General features: G+C 49.8%; 1 protein-coding gene across 4 annotated transcripts in view; it reads left to right on the forward strand.

Annotated features, from left to right (window-relative positions):
• Positions 1-15,829, forward strand: part of CEP68 (centrosomal protein 68) — a 28,179-nt gene that overhangs the window by 11,067 nt on the left and 1,283 nt on the right. For 2 of the 4 annotated variants that reach the window (XM_025405733.1, XM_025405734.1), the window contains exons 2-6: positions 1,785-2,187; positions 3,843-5,369; positions 6,666-6,788; positions 10,277-10,373; positions 15,126-15,299. In XM_025405733.1, the coding sequence (XP_025261518.1) occupies positions 1,831-2,187; positions 3,843-5,369; positions 6,666-6,788; positions 10,277-10,373; positions 15,126-15,295 (2,274 nt within the window). In that variant the 5' untranslated portion in view covers positions 1,785-1,830 and the 3' untranslated portion in view covers positions 15,296-15,299. Of the gene's footprint in view, positions 1-1,784; positions 2,188-3,842; positions 5,370-6,665; positions 6,789-10,276; positions 10,374-15,125; positions 15,300-15,829 lie in introns of those variants that run through there. The other 2 variants (XM_025405736.1, XM_025405735.1) reach the window with 2 other exon arrangements.

Below are 15,829 nucleotides of genomic sequence, written 5' to 3' on the forward strand. Positions count from 1 at the left end.
ACTAATGACAATAGCCAACACTTAGTGTCCATACCATGCCAGGCACTGTCATAGATGCTCTGCCTGCCCTGGCTCATTTTAGCAAAGGAATGGGGGACAAGGGCGGAGAGAGACTTATATCTATTGTGCATTTTACATTTAAGCTGTATATTACCACTCAAAAATAATTGTTTTTCTGATTAGTTCCTGCCCCACCTGGTGGTTGTGGGAATTAGACGAGAGTCCATGCGAAGGGCATGCTCTCCTCCATGGTCACCTCTGAATCAGGCTGGAGCCTGGCATTCTCCATCAGGCAGGGTAGGGAAGGGGCCTCTTGGATCCCAGTGCGAGGAGGCCTCAGTGTGTGCAGTGCCCATCTAGGTGGTATTTCCCAGTGTGCGAGCTGAGTAGGATGAGCCCGCAGCCACAGCCACTCCCGCCTTTGCAGGCTGTCCACCAGCATCTCCTCTTACCATCTCTTTGCTTCCTGTCTGAGGAAACAAGGCCATTTCTGCCCACACTTAAGCTTTGAGATTGACCCAGTGCACTCCAGGTAGCTGCCGACATCCTGGGCATTCACGGTTCTGTCACCTCCCCTTCCATGTCCTCCCAGCGTTAGTCTTCCTCCTGTTGGCCTTTTGGCCCCCTGCCCCATCCCGCCAGGGCTCCCAGCACCAGCTCTTGCTGGCATGCTTAGGCTGAGGGTGGTGTCCCTCTGTTGTTCCTGAACCTCTTTGTATTGGAATGGTCCTGTTTGCAGATTCAGCTCCCAAATCATCATCCTTCCCTGAGTGCTCTGCCTATGCTCCCTCGCCTACCTGCCTGCCGCCTGGCTCTCACTCTCATGTGCATACATGCCGTGTTACACTTACCCTACCACTGTTAGCCACCAGCTTTCCACAGCTTCCCTCCGTCATCAGGTGCAGCATAACCCAGGCCAGCCTGAGGAGAGTTGCTGATCTTTCTCTTTGGTCACTGGCCATCCTTGGAACAAGAAGCCCTTACCTGTTCCACAGCCTGGATGTGGTTTCTGTGCTTTGAGAGGGTTGCAGCCTGGGCAACATGGTGAAACCCCGTCTCTACAAAAAATGCAAAAATTAGCCAGGCGTGGTGACCTGTGCCTTTAGTCCCAGCTACTCAGGAGGCTGAGGTGGGAGGATCATCTGAGCCCAGGGAGGTTGAGGCTGCAGTGAGCTGAGATCACACCGCTGCACTCCAGCCTGGGTAACAGAGTAAGACCCTGTCTTGAAAAAAAGAAAAAAGGGTCCTGCCTCCTCTGCCAGGCAGAGCCAAGCATCTTGGGGGGCATTCTTCCAGTGCCCAGCTGAGGCCTGGGCATGGCCTGACTTGCTGTTCTCTAGGATAGAACAGTCAGAGCCAGGCTTGAGTTGCTTGCTGAGGGGACTGTTAGGACAACAGAACCACTGTGGGCCTGTGCACAGGAAGGGTCCCACCAGGACTCTTTTCCAGTGGGGTTGGGCTAAAAGGGCAAAAAGGCGACTTAGGCAGGACCCCAGCCTTGATTGGACTTTGGACCTGTGTTGACCCTCCTGGGTGTCTGCTGGTGGGGATGGCACCATCCACTATGAAAGCAGAGGGGAAAATGGTGTGCTTCTGTGTCCCCTTTGGAAAGGTCTGGGGCCAGGGAAAAGCCGGAACTCCGTGCTCCTCTGAGGAAGTAGTCATCATTTGTATCCTTTTTCCTTTGGCCAAAAATATGTTTGCCTTAATTGTTAAAAAAACAAGGCTTCCTGAACACAGATGCAGAAGATTTATATTTTTCTCTCCCCTCCCCTGTTTTGTAGGAAGCTGAAGTCTTCAGCAGAACCCTGACCTAGGTAGGGAGTCTCAATGGCCCTGGGTGAAGAAAAGGCAGAAGCGGAAGCATCTGAAGACACAAAGGCCCAGTCTTATGGGAGAGGGAACTGCGGGGAGCGGGAACTGGACCCCCCAGGGCCTGTGAGTGGGGAGCAGCCCCCACACCTGGATGCTGAGGGAGGGCTCATCTCCCCTGTATGGGGGGCAGAAGGGATACCTGCCCCTGCTTGCTGGATTGGGACTGACCCTGGCGGCCTCTCTAGAGCCCACCAGCCACAGGCCAGTGACGCCAGCAGAGAGCCCGTAGCTGAGAGGTCTGAGCCTGCACTCGGTGGCCTGCCTCCTACCACCATGGGGTCTGGAGACCTTCTGCTCTCTGGGGAAAGCCAGGTAGGTACTAAGGCAAGACTGTAGGTGGACCCGTTGCTGTCCTTTGGGAGTTTGTTCTAGGATTTCCTCACCATCTCGCATCCTTTCCTGGCCACTGTGCAGGGTGAGGAATTAGAGGGGCCTGAGTATGATGATTTCTGTTTTGTGGGTTCAGCTGGAGAGCTGGGCCTTAGGACCAGCCAGGGGGGACTGTCCACGGTATCTCCTGTTCCTCAAGAGTGACTGGTGACTTTTTGAGGACCAGGGATTGTATGGCCAAGAGGCTGTGGCCCAGAGGTGTAGGCCAGGGGAATTCTGGCAAGGGGAGCCCTGTACTGTTTCTGACTTGGTGATCTAAAGGCTTTAGGGGTACCCTGAAGAGACTTGGGAAAGGTGTGTCCAGGGCTTTGGGTTCCTGGGGCCTCTGAACTAAATCCTCTTCAGACCCAAGGGACATGTCAGAACCTTGGAGCCGTGTAGTAGGCAGCACTGTCCCTGGTGAAGGAGAATTCTTTGGGCTTCTCTGACTGCCAGGCAGCTTCTCCTAGTGGGAGTCACATGGGGCAGGGAATCCTACAGGTTCTGTGACTGCAGGCAAATCACCAGATCTTTTAGGCCCTCAGCATCATTGGGAGGTGACCTGAATGATCTGTTCTGCCCAGCTCTTACATTCTTTTCTGTTCTGCTTGCCAAGGCCTTTCCTGGGAATGGCTTTGATCTTCTCGGTGTCATTGTAGGCTTGGCTGCTGCACGGTCCCCTTGTGGAGCTGCATCCTGTGAGGAGGTTCTGAGAGGGACTGGGAGAGAACAGAGGCTGGGCCCCACCTGCCTGGGAGCAAGGGGCGGTGGGAGGCTCTGGCACCTGTGAGTCAGAGATTCAGCGAGGCAGGAAGCGAATAATAAACAGACACAGAAATGGCCTTTCACGAGGATGAGTCTGGTGCATATTGTTAGAATTCCTGTTGTTTGTTAAGCTCTTATCATGTGCTTTGCACACATGGGTGTATTTAATCCTTACCTTCTGAGGAGCTGGTGCCATGAGGGGAGGAGAGTGAGGCTCGAAGTCACACATTTGGAAGGTGGCAAAGTCAGGGGCTGGCCTCAGGTTTGTCTAGCTCTAAAACCCATGTTTGGAGCAACGCTGTGCTGTCCTGCTTCCCTCGGGGTTGAGTTCTTCATCAAGCAGATAAAAATCCAGTGAAGAAGCAGAGATGAACCAGTCATTCTGCTAGTGTTCGGTTACCACTGGCTTGTGAACTGAGCAGGATGGGGCCTGGGGCGACCTCTTGGGTTTGGACGTGTCCTATTAGCGACAGAATGACTGAGGGTTTCGTCTGCCAGGAGATGCTTCTCAGAGGTACGGGACTGTATTCCAGCTTCAGCATGACAGAGCTGTCCGAGTTCTGCTCACTCACACCCTGGATACCGGTGGAGGAAGAACCTTGGAGGGGACTGGAGATGGGAGTCAAGTCACCTTGCTTCCCAGGCAGGCAGGGTCTCAGTGCTCCTGCTGGCAGTGCACACTGCCTGGTTCTTGCCCCAGGCAGCAGACTTTTCATTTTAAGATCTTTCCTAAATACTGTCTAGACCCACAAGGAAACTCCTGGGTTGTCATCTGAGAAAGAAATTGGGTTTGATTTTCACCCAAGTGCTTTTTGTCCCTTTGATCATTGCAGGTGGAGAAGACCAAGCTTTCTGCCTCCGAGGAGCTCCCTCAGACTTTGAGCCTTCCCAGAACAACTGTTTGCTCAGGACATGATGCTGATACCGAAGATGATCCATCCCTAGTGGATTTGCCCCAGGCACTGGACCTCAGCCAGCAGCCTCACAGCTCAGGTCTCTCTTGCCTGTCGCAGTGGAAGTCCGTGCTGAGTCCAGGTTCCGCAGCTCCTCAGCCTTCCGTCTGCAGCGTCTCTGCTTCCTCCACAGGCAGCAGTCTCCAGGGTCACCAAGAGAAGGCGGAGCCTCGTGGTGGTCCTCTGGCCAAGGTCTCCTCCTCCCTGGAGCTGGTCGTCCCCCAGGAACCCTCCTCTGTGGTGGGGCTAGGACCTCGGCCCCAGTGGTCACCACAGCCTGTGTTCTCTGGGGGTGATGCTTCTGGGCTAGGCAGGAGACGCCTGTCCTTCCAGGCTGAATATTGGGCCTGTGTGCTGCCAGATTCCCTGCCTCCATCACCCGACCGCCACTCCCCTCTCTGGAACCCAAATAAAGAGTATGAAGATCTGCTTGACTATACTTACCCACTGAGGCCCAGGCCTCAGCTTCCAAAGCACCTTGATAGCCGTGTGCCGGCCGACCCTGTCCCGCAGGACTCGGGGGTAGACCTGGATAGCTTCTCTGTCTCTCCGGCAAGCACCCTCAAATCGCCTACTAATGTCTCCCCCAACTGCCCAACAGCGGAGGCCACTGCCCTTCCATTTTCTGGGCCCAGAGAGCCAAGCCTTAAGCAGTGGCCCTCTGGAGTACCCCAGAAACAGGGTGGCATGGGCTTGGCATCTTGGAGCCAACTTGCATCTACTCCCAGAGCCCCAGGCAGTAGGGATGCTCCTTGGGAGCGCAGAGAGCCAGCCCTGAGGGGCGCGAAGGACCGGCTGGCTGCAGGCAAGCACCTTGATATGGGCTCTCCTCAGCTAAGGACACAGGACAGAGGGTGGCCCTTGCCCAGTCCAGAGAGGGAGAAGAGGACCAGCCAGAGTGCCCGGCGCCCTACCTGCACAGAGTCTAGGTGGAAATCAGAAGAGGAAGTGGAAAGTGACGACGAGTATCTTGCCCTGCCCGCTCGGCTGACACAGGTTTCTAGCCTGGTTTCGTATCTAGGATCCATTTCTACCTTGGTTACCCTGCCCACTGGGGATATTAAAGGGCAGAGCCCCCTGGAAGTGTCAGACAGTGATGGGCCAGCTTCCCTCCCTTCAAGCTCCAGCCAAAGCCAGCTGCCACCTGGAGCTGCCCTCCGAGGATCTGGGGATCCTGAGGGCCAGAACCCCTGTTTCCTGCGCTCCTTCGTCCGTGCCCAGGACTCCGCAGGGGAAGGCAGTCTGGGGAGCGGCCAGGCCCTCGGGGTCTCCTCTGGACTGCTGAAAACACGCTCCTCCTTGCCAGCTAGGTTGGACCGGTGGCCATTCTCAGACCTAGATGCTGAAGGGCAGCTTCCCAGGAAAGGAGGAGAACAGGGAAAAGAATCACTGGTGCAATGTGTGAAGGTAACGACACTCAACATTAGGAGGCTTTGTGTACAGGTGTCTTGTCTCTTCCCCCAATCCACTAACATCATAATAAAACATGTTCATGTTGACCAGGCACTTTTTATGTGCCAGGCATTGTGCTGTACCTTATCTTATACAATCCTCACAACTTTTACCAGGTAAGCACTGTTCTCATTTTACCTTTTGGAGAAAAGAGCAGAGAGAGGTTAGGTAACCTGCCCACTTATAATTAGCAAGGGCTTGAGCCAGGAATCAGACCCAGGTAGACTGTTTATAGAGGCTGAGCTCTTACTACCCTTGGCTACTTCGTAACTCAGAGGTATTCTGAACAAAAAGGGTTCTGTGCATAGGGGCCTTTAGGAAACACCGGGCTAAACAAAAGTAAGTGGCTTTCTTGACTGCAGGACTTCTCAGAGCTTCATTTGCCAAAGTGGTGTAAGTGCGAAGTTAGGGGCATTGGATGTACTGTTTTCTAGACTTTGTGGCCACTGGACCGTCTTTTGTGGACCAACTATCTTAATATCTGGAGGTATAAGGAACACTGCGTGGAACAGGGTTATTGGTGCCAGGCATCTGAATTTGAAACATGGCACGGCTGTCTTTGGAATGTCAGCTCAGTCTCCCTGAGTTTGCTTGTTTGTAAAATGTGGAGCCCTGCCTTCTTGGGATGTTGTGTGCATTAAATAATTCATGTTGAGGGCTTCGGTGCATTCCCAGACCCGTGTTGAAGGTTCGGGAATGTGCCTGTCCAGGAACATGTCCTAGCGCTTGAGAAGGACTTTCACCTTCCAGGGAGGTGACGTGATTATTTTGTGGGGTAGGTAGGACATGTTATCATGGACCGTTCTTTACCGATAAAAGATTGAGATGCCATGAGGTGAAGTTGTTCTTGGGTATAGCTTCAGGTTAGTCATGATTTTAGTCATTTATTTTGCATTCACTTTTCCAGAGAAACATGGACGTATCTGGCTCCAAGATGCTGATTCTAGTTAGTAATGGTGCTGATCCAATAATTGGTTTCCATGGCAGGCACACCTTTTCTGGGCTGCTCCATTCCCACCTGCAAGGCTGGGTTTTCTCATCCTGTCATTTTTGGTGTCACACCAGGCTGTGGTTTTCATTGCTCTGGCAGAGGGAGGTCTAGAGTCGTGGAGTGGGGACAGGTGAGCAAGGAGAAGAGAGGAGACTAAAGGTGCAGTCTGTCTCCAAGTCCTCCTGATATTTTTAGCCTTTTGATAACATGAATGGCTGTTCGATCAGTAACACCATGTGTCCTTTTATTTGTCTCTGCAGACATTTTGCTGTCAACTGGAAGAGCTGATCCGCTGGCTGTATAATGTTGCAGATGTTACTGACCACGGGACTGCAGCCAGGTCCAATCTTACAAGTCTCAAGTCTTCTCTGCAACTTTACCGGGTAATATACGGTCCTGGCTCTGGCTTATTCCCTCATAAGAGTGGTGACTAAATTACTCGATTACAAAGTAAAATCTCAAATAACCAATGTCTGGTATGTTATAGCTCAGTTGACTATTATACCTGAAATCTAATTAGAGCTTCACATTCTTAAAGCGGAACGCTTTGTAAAATACATGAATTATTTCCCAGGCCAAATAGAGCTTGAAGATACAATATATTTATCTCAAATCAAAAATGCTTTAGGTATTGGGCTGGCAGGTGCAGTGGGACAAGTCTCTTATCCCAGCTACTCTGGAAGCTGAGGCAGGAAGATTGCTTGGGCCCAGGAGTTCAAGTACAGCCTGAGCAACATAGCAAGACCCGCCCCCCCATCTCAAAGTTTTTTCTTAATTAAAAGTAAAAACAAAAATACTTTAGGGTGATTTGCAATATAATTTTCCAAGTGTCTCAGGGATTATAAGGACAGACTTGCACTATTATGACGCCTCTAGTTATGTGTGGCTATTGAAGTGAAGTTAAAGACTCCGATTTTTTTATTTGCACTAGCCACATTCTGTGTGCTCAACCATCACATTTGTCCAGTGGCTACCACGTTAAACAGTGCAGATATAGAATACTTCCATCATCACATAAAGTCCTATTGGACTGCACCGCTATTTAAAGATCTGAGCTGAAATTGTACTGACTCCAGAATCTACAATAGGGCATTTTGATGGTATTTAAACAGAAATCTAGGCCAGGCACCTTGGCTTACACTGTTAATCCCAGCACTTTGGGATGCTGAGGCTGGAGGATCACTTGAGCCCGGGAGTTCCAGACCAGCCTGGGCAATATAGCGAGACCTTGTCTCTACCAAAAAAAAATAAATAAATAAAAAAATTAGCTGAGTGTGGTGGCATGCACTAGCAGGAGGATCACTGGAACCCGGCAGGCAGAGGCTGCAGTGAGCCAAGACCACACCACTGCACTGCAGCTTGGGCCACAGACTGAGACCGTCTCAAAAAACAAACAAAAACTCTGACTTCAGTTTGTGTGCGTGTGTATGTATTTGGGTTTGGTTTTAGTTTTCTTGTTTCTTTATCATTAAGATTTTGTTATTTTGAAAATACTAATGTGGATTTTTGTTGACTTGGTCCTAGATTTAGGATGACTGCATCCCAGTTTGTGCCTGTTGTTCTGGCATAATAATAGGTCCCCTTTCAGTCTCAGAAGTGTCCTGAATTGGAGGATAAATTATATAGTTGTCATCCCTAAATCTAACGTTAACCTTGGCTGAACATCCTGCCTTCTAGCATATGTGGTTGGCTGCACCTTTCTAATCTCTTCATGAAGCAGCAGAGGGATATCCATGGTCTGAGCCTGAGGCTAGTCTGGAAGGAGTTTTCTAAAACAATTCTTTGAATTCCTACAACCTTATAACCTGACCATATCTTCAGCAGCAGAGGGAGCGATTTACATGTGCATGGGCCAGGGCTGAGCTGACTCTGGGCCTTCCTGGGACCGTACTCCAGCTAGAGGGAGGGAGCGGCTTTGTTTTCCAGCTTCAGGCCAACTAAAGTTTAGGGAGGAGCCTGGCTTGACCTGGGCAGGGTGGGCCAGCTGCTCCACCCTGGTGGGAATACTGTTTCCTGCAGCGTGGACAGGTTGCTTTGAGTTCCTCACTTTGAGGAACTCCACAATGAGTTCCTCTCCACACTGCAGGAAATAGCATTCCCACTAGGGTGGAGTGAGCTTGACGAAGGAGAGAAAGGCTGGCTTCAGGGGAGTCAGACTCCACGTGCAGACTCCACATGCATGCACACAGCTGTGCAGGGCCCAGGACCAGTACCACTACAGGGAGAGGAAGCTGCCTTGGTAGACCTAGGTTAGTGGCCTTTCCTGGCTTGTCAGAGCAGGGGCAAACAGAATAATTCCATCCCTCCATCTTATCCCTCCTCCCAGCCTTCTGTCCCTCAGCTTCCAAGCTAGACAGAAACAACCAGCTGGCTTTGTAGGTAGAGCTGAGATTTGAGCTGGGAGTCACTCCTGCAGGTCAGTGAGGCATAGGCCTCTTGTGTCACCCATACAGCTGTCACAAAGGGGGACTGTATTGCCAGCCCCTTCCCCGCACAGAATTGTGCATGGCTCATGCGTATGTATGTGCTACCTTGACTCCTGCTTGGATTAAGACCTAGTATAAGCGAGCGTGTGTGTGTGTGTGTGTGTGTGTGTGTGTGTGTTCACATATTTTAACTGTGACTCATTTTCTCATATACTTGTATTTCGTCTTAACACGGGGGTTGCAGCAGCACATAAACCACACTAGCAGAGAATAAAATAATAAGTATAGGTATCAGGGTAAAGGAAAACTAAAGACAGTAAAATAGTAAATCCAAGGGTAAAACTATCACTTCAAAATGGTAAAACACCAAGTTCTGGCTGGGCACGGTGGCTCATACCTGTAATCTCAGTACTTTGGGAGACTGAGGCAGGTTGATTGCTTGAGTTCGGGGGGGGTTTGAGACCAGCCTGGGCAAAATAGTGAGACCCTGTCTCTATTTCTGTTAAAAATTTAAAAATTTATAAAAATCAGTCAGCAGGTTCTACACCCTGTACTAAAGGTGGTCATGGATTTGACTTTACTTTTTTTTTTCTCTTTTTTTTTTTGAGACAGAGTCTCTCCCTTATTGCCCAGGCTGGAGTGCAATGGCATGATCTCGGCTCACCGCACCTCCAGGTTCAAGCGATTCTCCTGCCTCAGCCTCCCGAGTAGCTGGGATTATAGGCATGCACCACCACACCCGGCTAATTTTTGTATTTTTAGTAGAGACGAGGTTTCTCCATGTTGGTCAGGGTGGTCTCGAACTCCCGACCTCAGGTGATCCGCCCGCCTTGGCCTCCCAGAGTGCTGGGATTACAGGTGTGAGCCACTGCACCTGGCCGACTTTACACTTCTTAACTGCTAAAGGAACATCAAGAACACCAGCTTGGTAGCCAAGAGGGGAAATCAAATGAGTTGCTTGGGAAACTCACAGCTTCCCAGATGTTGAGGTAGTTACCCTTGTGGTCTGCATAGAGCGAGAACATGGAGGGAGGACCAGAGGTAGAGACAGTGGCTCTCTGCGGTCAGTTTAATGGCAGATCTCTTGTGGTCCATTAGAATGGAATAAATTCTGAGACTCCCATAGCCCTGAATTAAAAGAGATACCCCATGAGGTGAGGGCGTTGGAAGAAGACCCTAACTCCAAGCTGTGAGCCAGCCTCTGTCAGGGAAGACGCTTCTGAAGTCAAACTAAACAGGAAAAACTACTGACTCTATTTACCTGGGTTCAAAGAAGCTGAAGTTAAACTGTTGCACTGTTATTTGGGGAATTCTGCAGACCTAGTGGGGTGACTCTTCCACATTAGAGGGGAATAAGGCTACCCTGCATGCTGTGCTTTTCAAATAACTTTTACAAAACAATAGTAACGATGCTTCTTCCTTTTCTTCTTCTGGTACGCCTTAAGCAATTTAAGAAGGATATCGATGAACATCAGTCTCTGACGGAGAGTGTCTTACAGAAGGGGGAGATTCTTCTTCAGTGCCTGTTGGAGAACACCCCAGGTGAGATGCTTAAGGTTTTGGATTTAGCCAGAGCTTAATCCTTGTCAGCAGCAGGCCGAGGGACCGCACTATCCCTGGTAAGGAGCCGGTACCGCAAGAGCCCCTGCCCACACCCAACTGCCTGAGATGCCCCATGCCCCACCGTCTGCCAGCTCCACGCGTCACTGCCCATCACTGCCCCTGCACACCTGCTTAGAGGCAGTCATGGTCATAAAACCAAACTAATTAGAAATTAGGTATTGAGCCTGCAAGAATGACGCTGTCTTTTGCTTCTCTTTTTGTATTTTTCTGGTGGTAGTCTGGGTAGGAATCCTAGTTTTAATCCACCAGCCCTTAGTTTGTGGCCAGGGTATTCACTGGGTATCCCTCCGGTTCCCCACCTTACCTAGCCCAGGTTGAATTCCTCTCTGACTATCTGCTTTGTGTCCTACTTTGGGGAAATGTTTGTTTCAGAAAAGGATTGTATTGCTCAAAAGTATCTGAGGACAGTCTGTCTGTCCTCAGGGAACAGACTGAATAAAGAACTGATGAGAGGGGACAGGGCGGCAGTAGTGTGCAAACCAAGCTTTTTTTGTTTTGTTTTGTTTTGTTTTGCTTTTGAGATGGAGTTTCGCTCTTGTTTCACAGGCTGGAGTGCACTGGTGCCATCTTGGCTCATGGCAACCTCCGCCTCCCGGATTCAAGTGATTCTCCTGCCTCAGCCTCCTGAGTAGCTGGAATTACAGGCATGCGCCACCACGCCCGGCTAATTTTGTATTTTTAGTAGAGACGGGGTTTCTCCATGTTGGTCAGGCTGGGCTCGAACTCCCGATCTCAGGTGATTCGCCTCCCTCAGCTTCTCAAAGTGCTGGGATTACAGGTGTGAGCCACTGCACCCGGCCAATTTTGTAGGATGGGTTCCCCATTTAGGAAAGTGAAAATCACAGACCTCAGGCATATATCTAAGCATGCTGGTGCCAAGGATATACAGTTCTTATTGTCTTTACAGGATGAGGGCATGGGGGATGGGGACGTGATAGAGAGGATGAGCTAAGAGAATGGTAGGGTAAAGCCTTGAACTGATGGCAGCCCCTAATTTCCTGCAAGAGTGTAAATCAAATGCTGACAGAACCTGCCTATATTATGCCTCATTTTATGTTGTTTGAGTGAGATGGGATTTATACTGGAATCCAACCGCAGAAGCAAAGCTGGGCAGGTCCCACGGACTTGAGAGGCAGTGAGGAGGCGCTTTCCTGACCAGCATGGTGGGCAGGTACATACCATGGAGAAGCATATACAGCAGGATTTCTCAGTCTTGGTTCTTTTGCCATATTGGCTGCGTGATTTTGTGGGGGGTTGTCTTATGCATTGCAGGATGTTTAGCAGCACCCCGGCCCCACTAGATACCAGTAAATCCGTTTCCCCCACAGTTGTGAAGACCCAAAATGTTTCTACACGTTGCTAAGTGTACCCTGGGAAGAAAAATCTCTAGGGTTGACAGGCATCAGTGGACAGGGACCACTGAACGGTTTTCAGCAGGTAATTGATTCTCTAATGTGAATTATGTGAGCTCTTTGCAATCCCCTGCCCTTTTAAGGCCTTTATTTTGGCTCTTCTGGCATTTTCACTAGGGTTCTTAGATTTTTTGGGGGGCAGAAATTCCATGTGCAAGGCTCCTTTGCTACATGTAAATTTACACCAGCATTTTACTGAAGCAGTTGGCACATCAGTGTTCTCCATTTAATCACAGCCCTGTGAGATGGACAGAGTTGTAGATTTGCCTCAGGCCACAGAAGAAGTGGCAGCCTGGCAGAGCCCCTGGGCACTGGCTTTCTGCAGCTTCCCAGCGTCTGGAGGTGCAGAGGCCTGAGCATCTCCTCTCTTCACGAAGGCCACGTGTAAAAGTAGGCCTCTAGACCGGGCGTGGTGGCTCACACCTCTAATCCCAGCACTTTGGGAGGCTGAGGTGGGCGGATCACCCGAGATCGGGAGTTCAAGACCAGCCTGACCAACATAGAGAAACCCCGTCTCTACTAAAAATACAAAATTAGCTGGGCGTGGTGACACATGTCTGTAATCCCAGTTACTTGGGAGGCCGAGGAAGGTGAATCGCTTGAACCTGGGAGGTAGAGGTTACAGTGAGCCGAGATTGCGCCGCTGCACTCCAGCCTGGGCAACGAGCTAAACTCCTTTTCAAAAAAAAAAAAAAGTAGGCCTCTTAAAAGCTTCAGGTTTTTTGACCTTCACTTTCAAATCAATTTAATAATACTTTTCTGTGCTTAGTCCCACTTTGCTCTTCTCTCAAAGAGATCTAGAGGTTTTTTACTGGCTTTGGGATTTTCTTTGGTTTTCAGATATGTATCCAGACTCTTTCAGATTGACACATAGCCCTTCCCCATCCATCTGCTTGAAATAATCAGGAATGTGGCTCTTTCCCCCTTGAGACTTCAGTGTCTCTCTCCAGCGGGTGCAAAACTTTTCTTCCACCAGGAGCACGCTGTCAAAGTCCACAGAGCCAGCAGACGAACATGTTATTCCAGTCCTTCCCAACTTCTTTTATTTGGCCCCAACCAAACATTCTAACAGTCTAAATAAAAGTTCAAAAGTATCCGTGCGCGGTGGCTCACCCCTGTAATCTCAACACTTTGGGAGGCCAAAGTGGGCAGATCACCTGAGGTCAGGAGTTTGAGACCAGCCTGGCCAACCTGGCGAAACCCCATCTCTACTAAAAGTACAAAAATTAGCCAGGCGTGGTGACGGGCACCTGTAATCCCAGCTACTCAGGAGGCTGAGGCAGGAGAATTGCTTAAACCCGGGAAGCAGAGGTTGCAGTGAGCTGAGATCATGTCACTGTATTCCAGCCTGGGTGACAAGAGTAAGACTCCATCTCAAAATAAATAAATAAATGAAAGTTAAAAAACAAAGGTCCCTGAACCAATAAAGGTTTCTGTGACATCGCACAAGAAGACTGGGCAAAGGTCTCATGAGACTGGAGGGGTTAGCCAGCTGCAGTGGCTCACGCCTGTAATCCCAGCACTTTGGGAGGCCAAGGTGGGTGGATCACCTGAGGTCAGGAGTTCGAGACCAGGCTGGCCAACATGACAAAACCCCGTCTCTACTAAAAATACAAAAAGTAGCCAGACGTGGTGGTGGACGCCAGTAATTCCAACTACTCAGGAAATGAGGCAAGAGAATCGCTTGAACCTGGGAGGTGGAGGTTGTAGTGAGCCGAGATCGCGCCACTGCACTCCAGCCTGGGTGACAGAGTGAGACTCCGTCTCAAAAAAAAAAACAAAAAGAAAAAAAAGAGGGGTAGAACCCAGCCCAGCCACCCTTACAGCCAAGCTTTACCGTGCGCTCTGACTGCAGTCCTCTGCCACACTTCGCCAACTCTTTTTGTGGGACAGCACTTTGCCCTGATGACACTGCATCGATGTGGCTTCACTAGGCAAAGATCTTGATACAGCCAGCCTGTGTTCCTTCTCCTTCCACCCATCCAGTCAGCAATGTCTGCAGATAGGCAGCTTCCCCTTTCCTTTCCTCTACTGACAGATGTTACAGCTGTGGCAGGAAACTAGGGAGAGTATTAGCACAGCTGATAAAGGCGCAGGAAACTAAGACAGCCTTTGTGCTTAACAAAAATAAATTTTTGAAAAGAGAAAAAAGCCTGCTGTGTGTGATGCACTCTGACCCTAGCCCATCCCTTCCTCACATGAACAATTCTGACACTGTGGGAATGAATCTTCCTTAGCCTGCTCTCAGGTCATTTTTTTGTTTTGTTTTGTTTTGTTTTTGAGACAGAGTTTCACCCTTGTTGCCCAGGCTGGAGTACAATGGCACAATCTTGGCTCACTGCAACCTCTGCCTCCTGGGTTCAAGCGATTCTCCTGACTCAGCCTCCCGAGTAGCTGGGATTACAGGCATGCGCCACCACGCCTGGCTAATTTTGTATTTTTAGGAGAGACGGGGTTTTTCTATGTTGGTCAGGCTGGTCTCAAACTCCCGACCTCAGGCGATCTACCCACCTTGGCCTCCCAAAGTGTTGGGATTACAGGCATGAGCCACCACGCCTGGCCAGGTCATTTTCTTTTTCAGTCTATTCACTGGGGCCCTACAAAAAAGGGGTCTCAAGCACTCCCAAATCTATTACCAGACCACCCATGTGAAGTAACATTCCTCCCAGCCAATAGAAACTGATGGACCTGGTAGCAGGGGTAAGCATCTGAACCTTGGCATGTCGCTTTATTTCATTTAAGCCCAACAGGATCTGGATGTGCCCTTATAGAGATACCTGTCTTACCTCTAAAGTCAGGTAATACTAGCCATCAGAGAACCATGTCTCTGTGCCCGTCTGTAAATTATGCAATTTCAAAGTGAAGTCAGTGAATTCTTTTCTCAGCTTTTTTTTTTTTTTTGAGACGGAGTCTCGCTCTGTCGCCCAGGCTGGAATGCAGTGGCCGGATCTCAGCTCACTGCAAGCTCCACCTCCCGGGTTTACGCCATTCTCCTGCCTCAGCCTCCCGCTTTTCTCAGCTTTAATCAGAAGTTAACAACATAGGTTCTCCAGTGCAACAGAAGTCCCTGGAGAATCCTTGTTGTAGGAATTATGTTGTAGGAATCCTTGTTGTAGGCCTTTAAAAAGGCCATTCAGAAACTACTGCCAGGTCCTACTTTGTGCAAAATACTACACCCTGTATGTTCTTTTGAAAATGCTAAGGACAACACTTGCGTGGGTTTTGTTTCTAGTTTAATTTCTTTGAACCTCATTGTTAGTTTTAGAGGATGTCCTTGGGAGGATCGCAAAGCAGTCTGGTGAGCTGGAGAGCCACGCAGATCGCCTGTATGACTCTATCTTGGCCTCTGTGGACACGCTTGCTGGCTGCACCCTTATCCCTGACAAAAAGCGCATGGCGGCAATGGAGCACCCATGTGAAGGGGTTTAACCTGGTGAGTAGAGGAACTCAAGAAGAAAATTTGCCCACCAACCCTGCTATAACAGTTGGCCACTACTTAGAAGCTTGTTAAGCCAAGAACTATTATTGAAACAAATGAGATACTGGAAGAAGAAAGCCAATGTTACTAAAAAAGGAGTTGCTGGTTTTCCTATGGTAATGGTAGGCTCACTGTGGTACTTTCCATTACTGTTCACCCCTGCTGCCTGCTGAGGATGAGGGTGCCTCTGTGCTGCCATTTCTGTGGCACTTTCTTCACCGTCAACCCTGCCATCCCAAGACAAGAGCAGCAAAACTTAGCTATATACCTACTTTATTTCTGCACAGGTACACTTTTCCAGTATGGGGCCATGACCTGGCCGCCCCTGTTCTGCAGGATCTTCTCCCCAGCTCATTTGGTACTCCAAGCATCTCTGACAGCACCAAGTGCCCAGAGAAACCCAGGGTTACTCATAACTTTGCACCACCACTCCCCTGCCCTGCACAAAGGGTCTCCATATATCTCCCATACCACTCCCTTCCAAG

The sequence above is a fragment of the Theropithecus gelada genome, chromosome 13 (assembly GCF_003255815.1).
Source record: "Theropithecus gelada isolate Dixy chromosome 13, Tgel_1.0, whole genome shotgun sequence".
Lineage (NCBI taxonomy): Eukaryota > Metazoa > Chordata > Mammalia > Primates > Cercopithecidae > Theropithecus > Theropithecus gelada.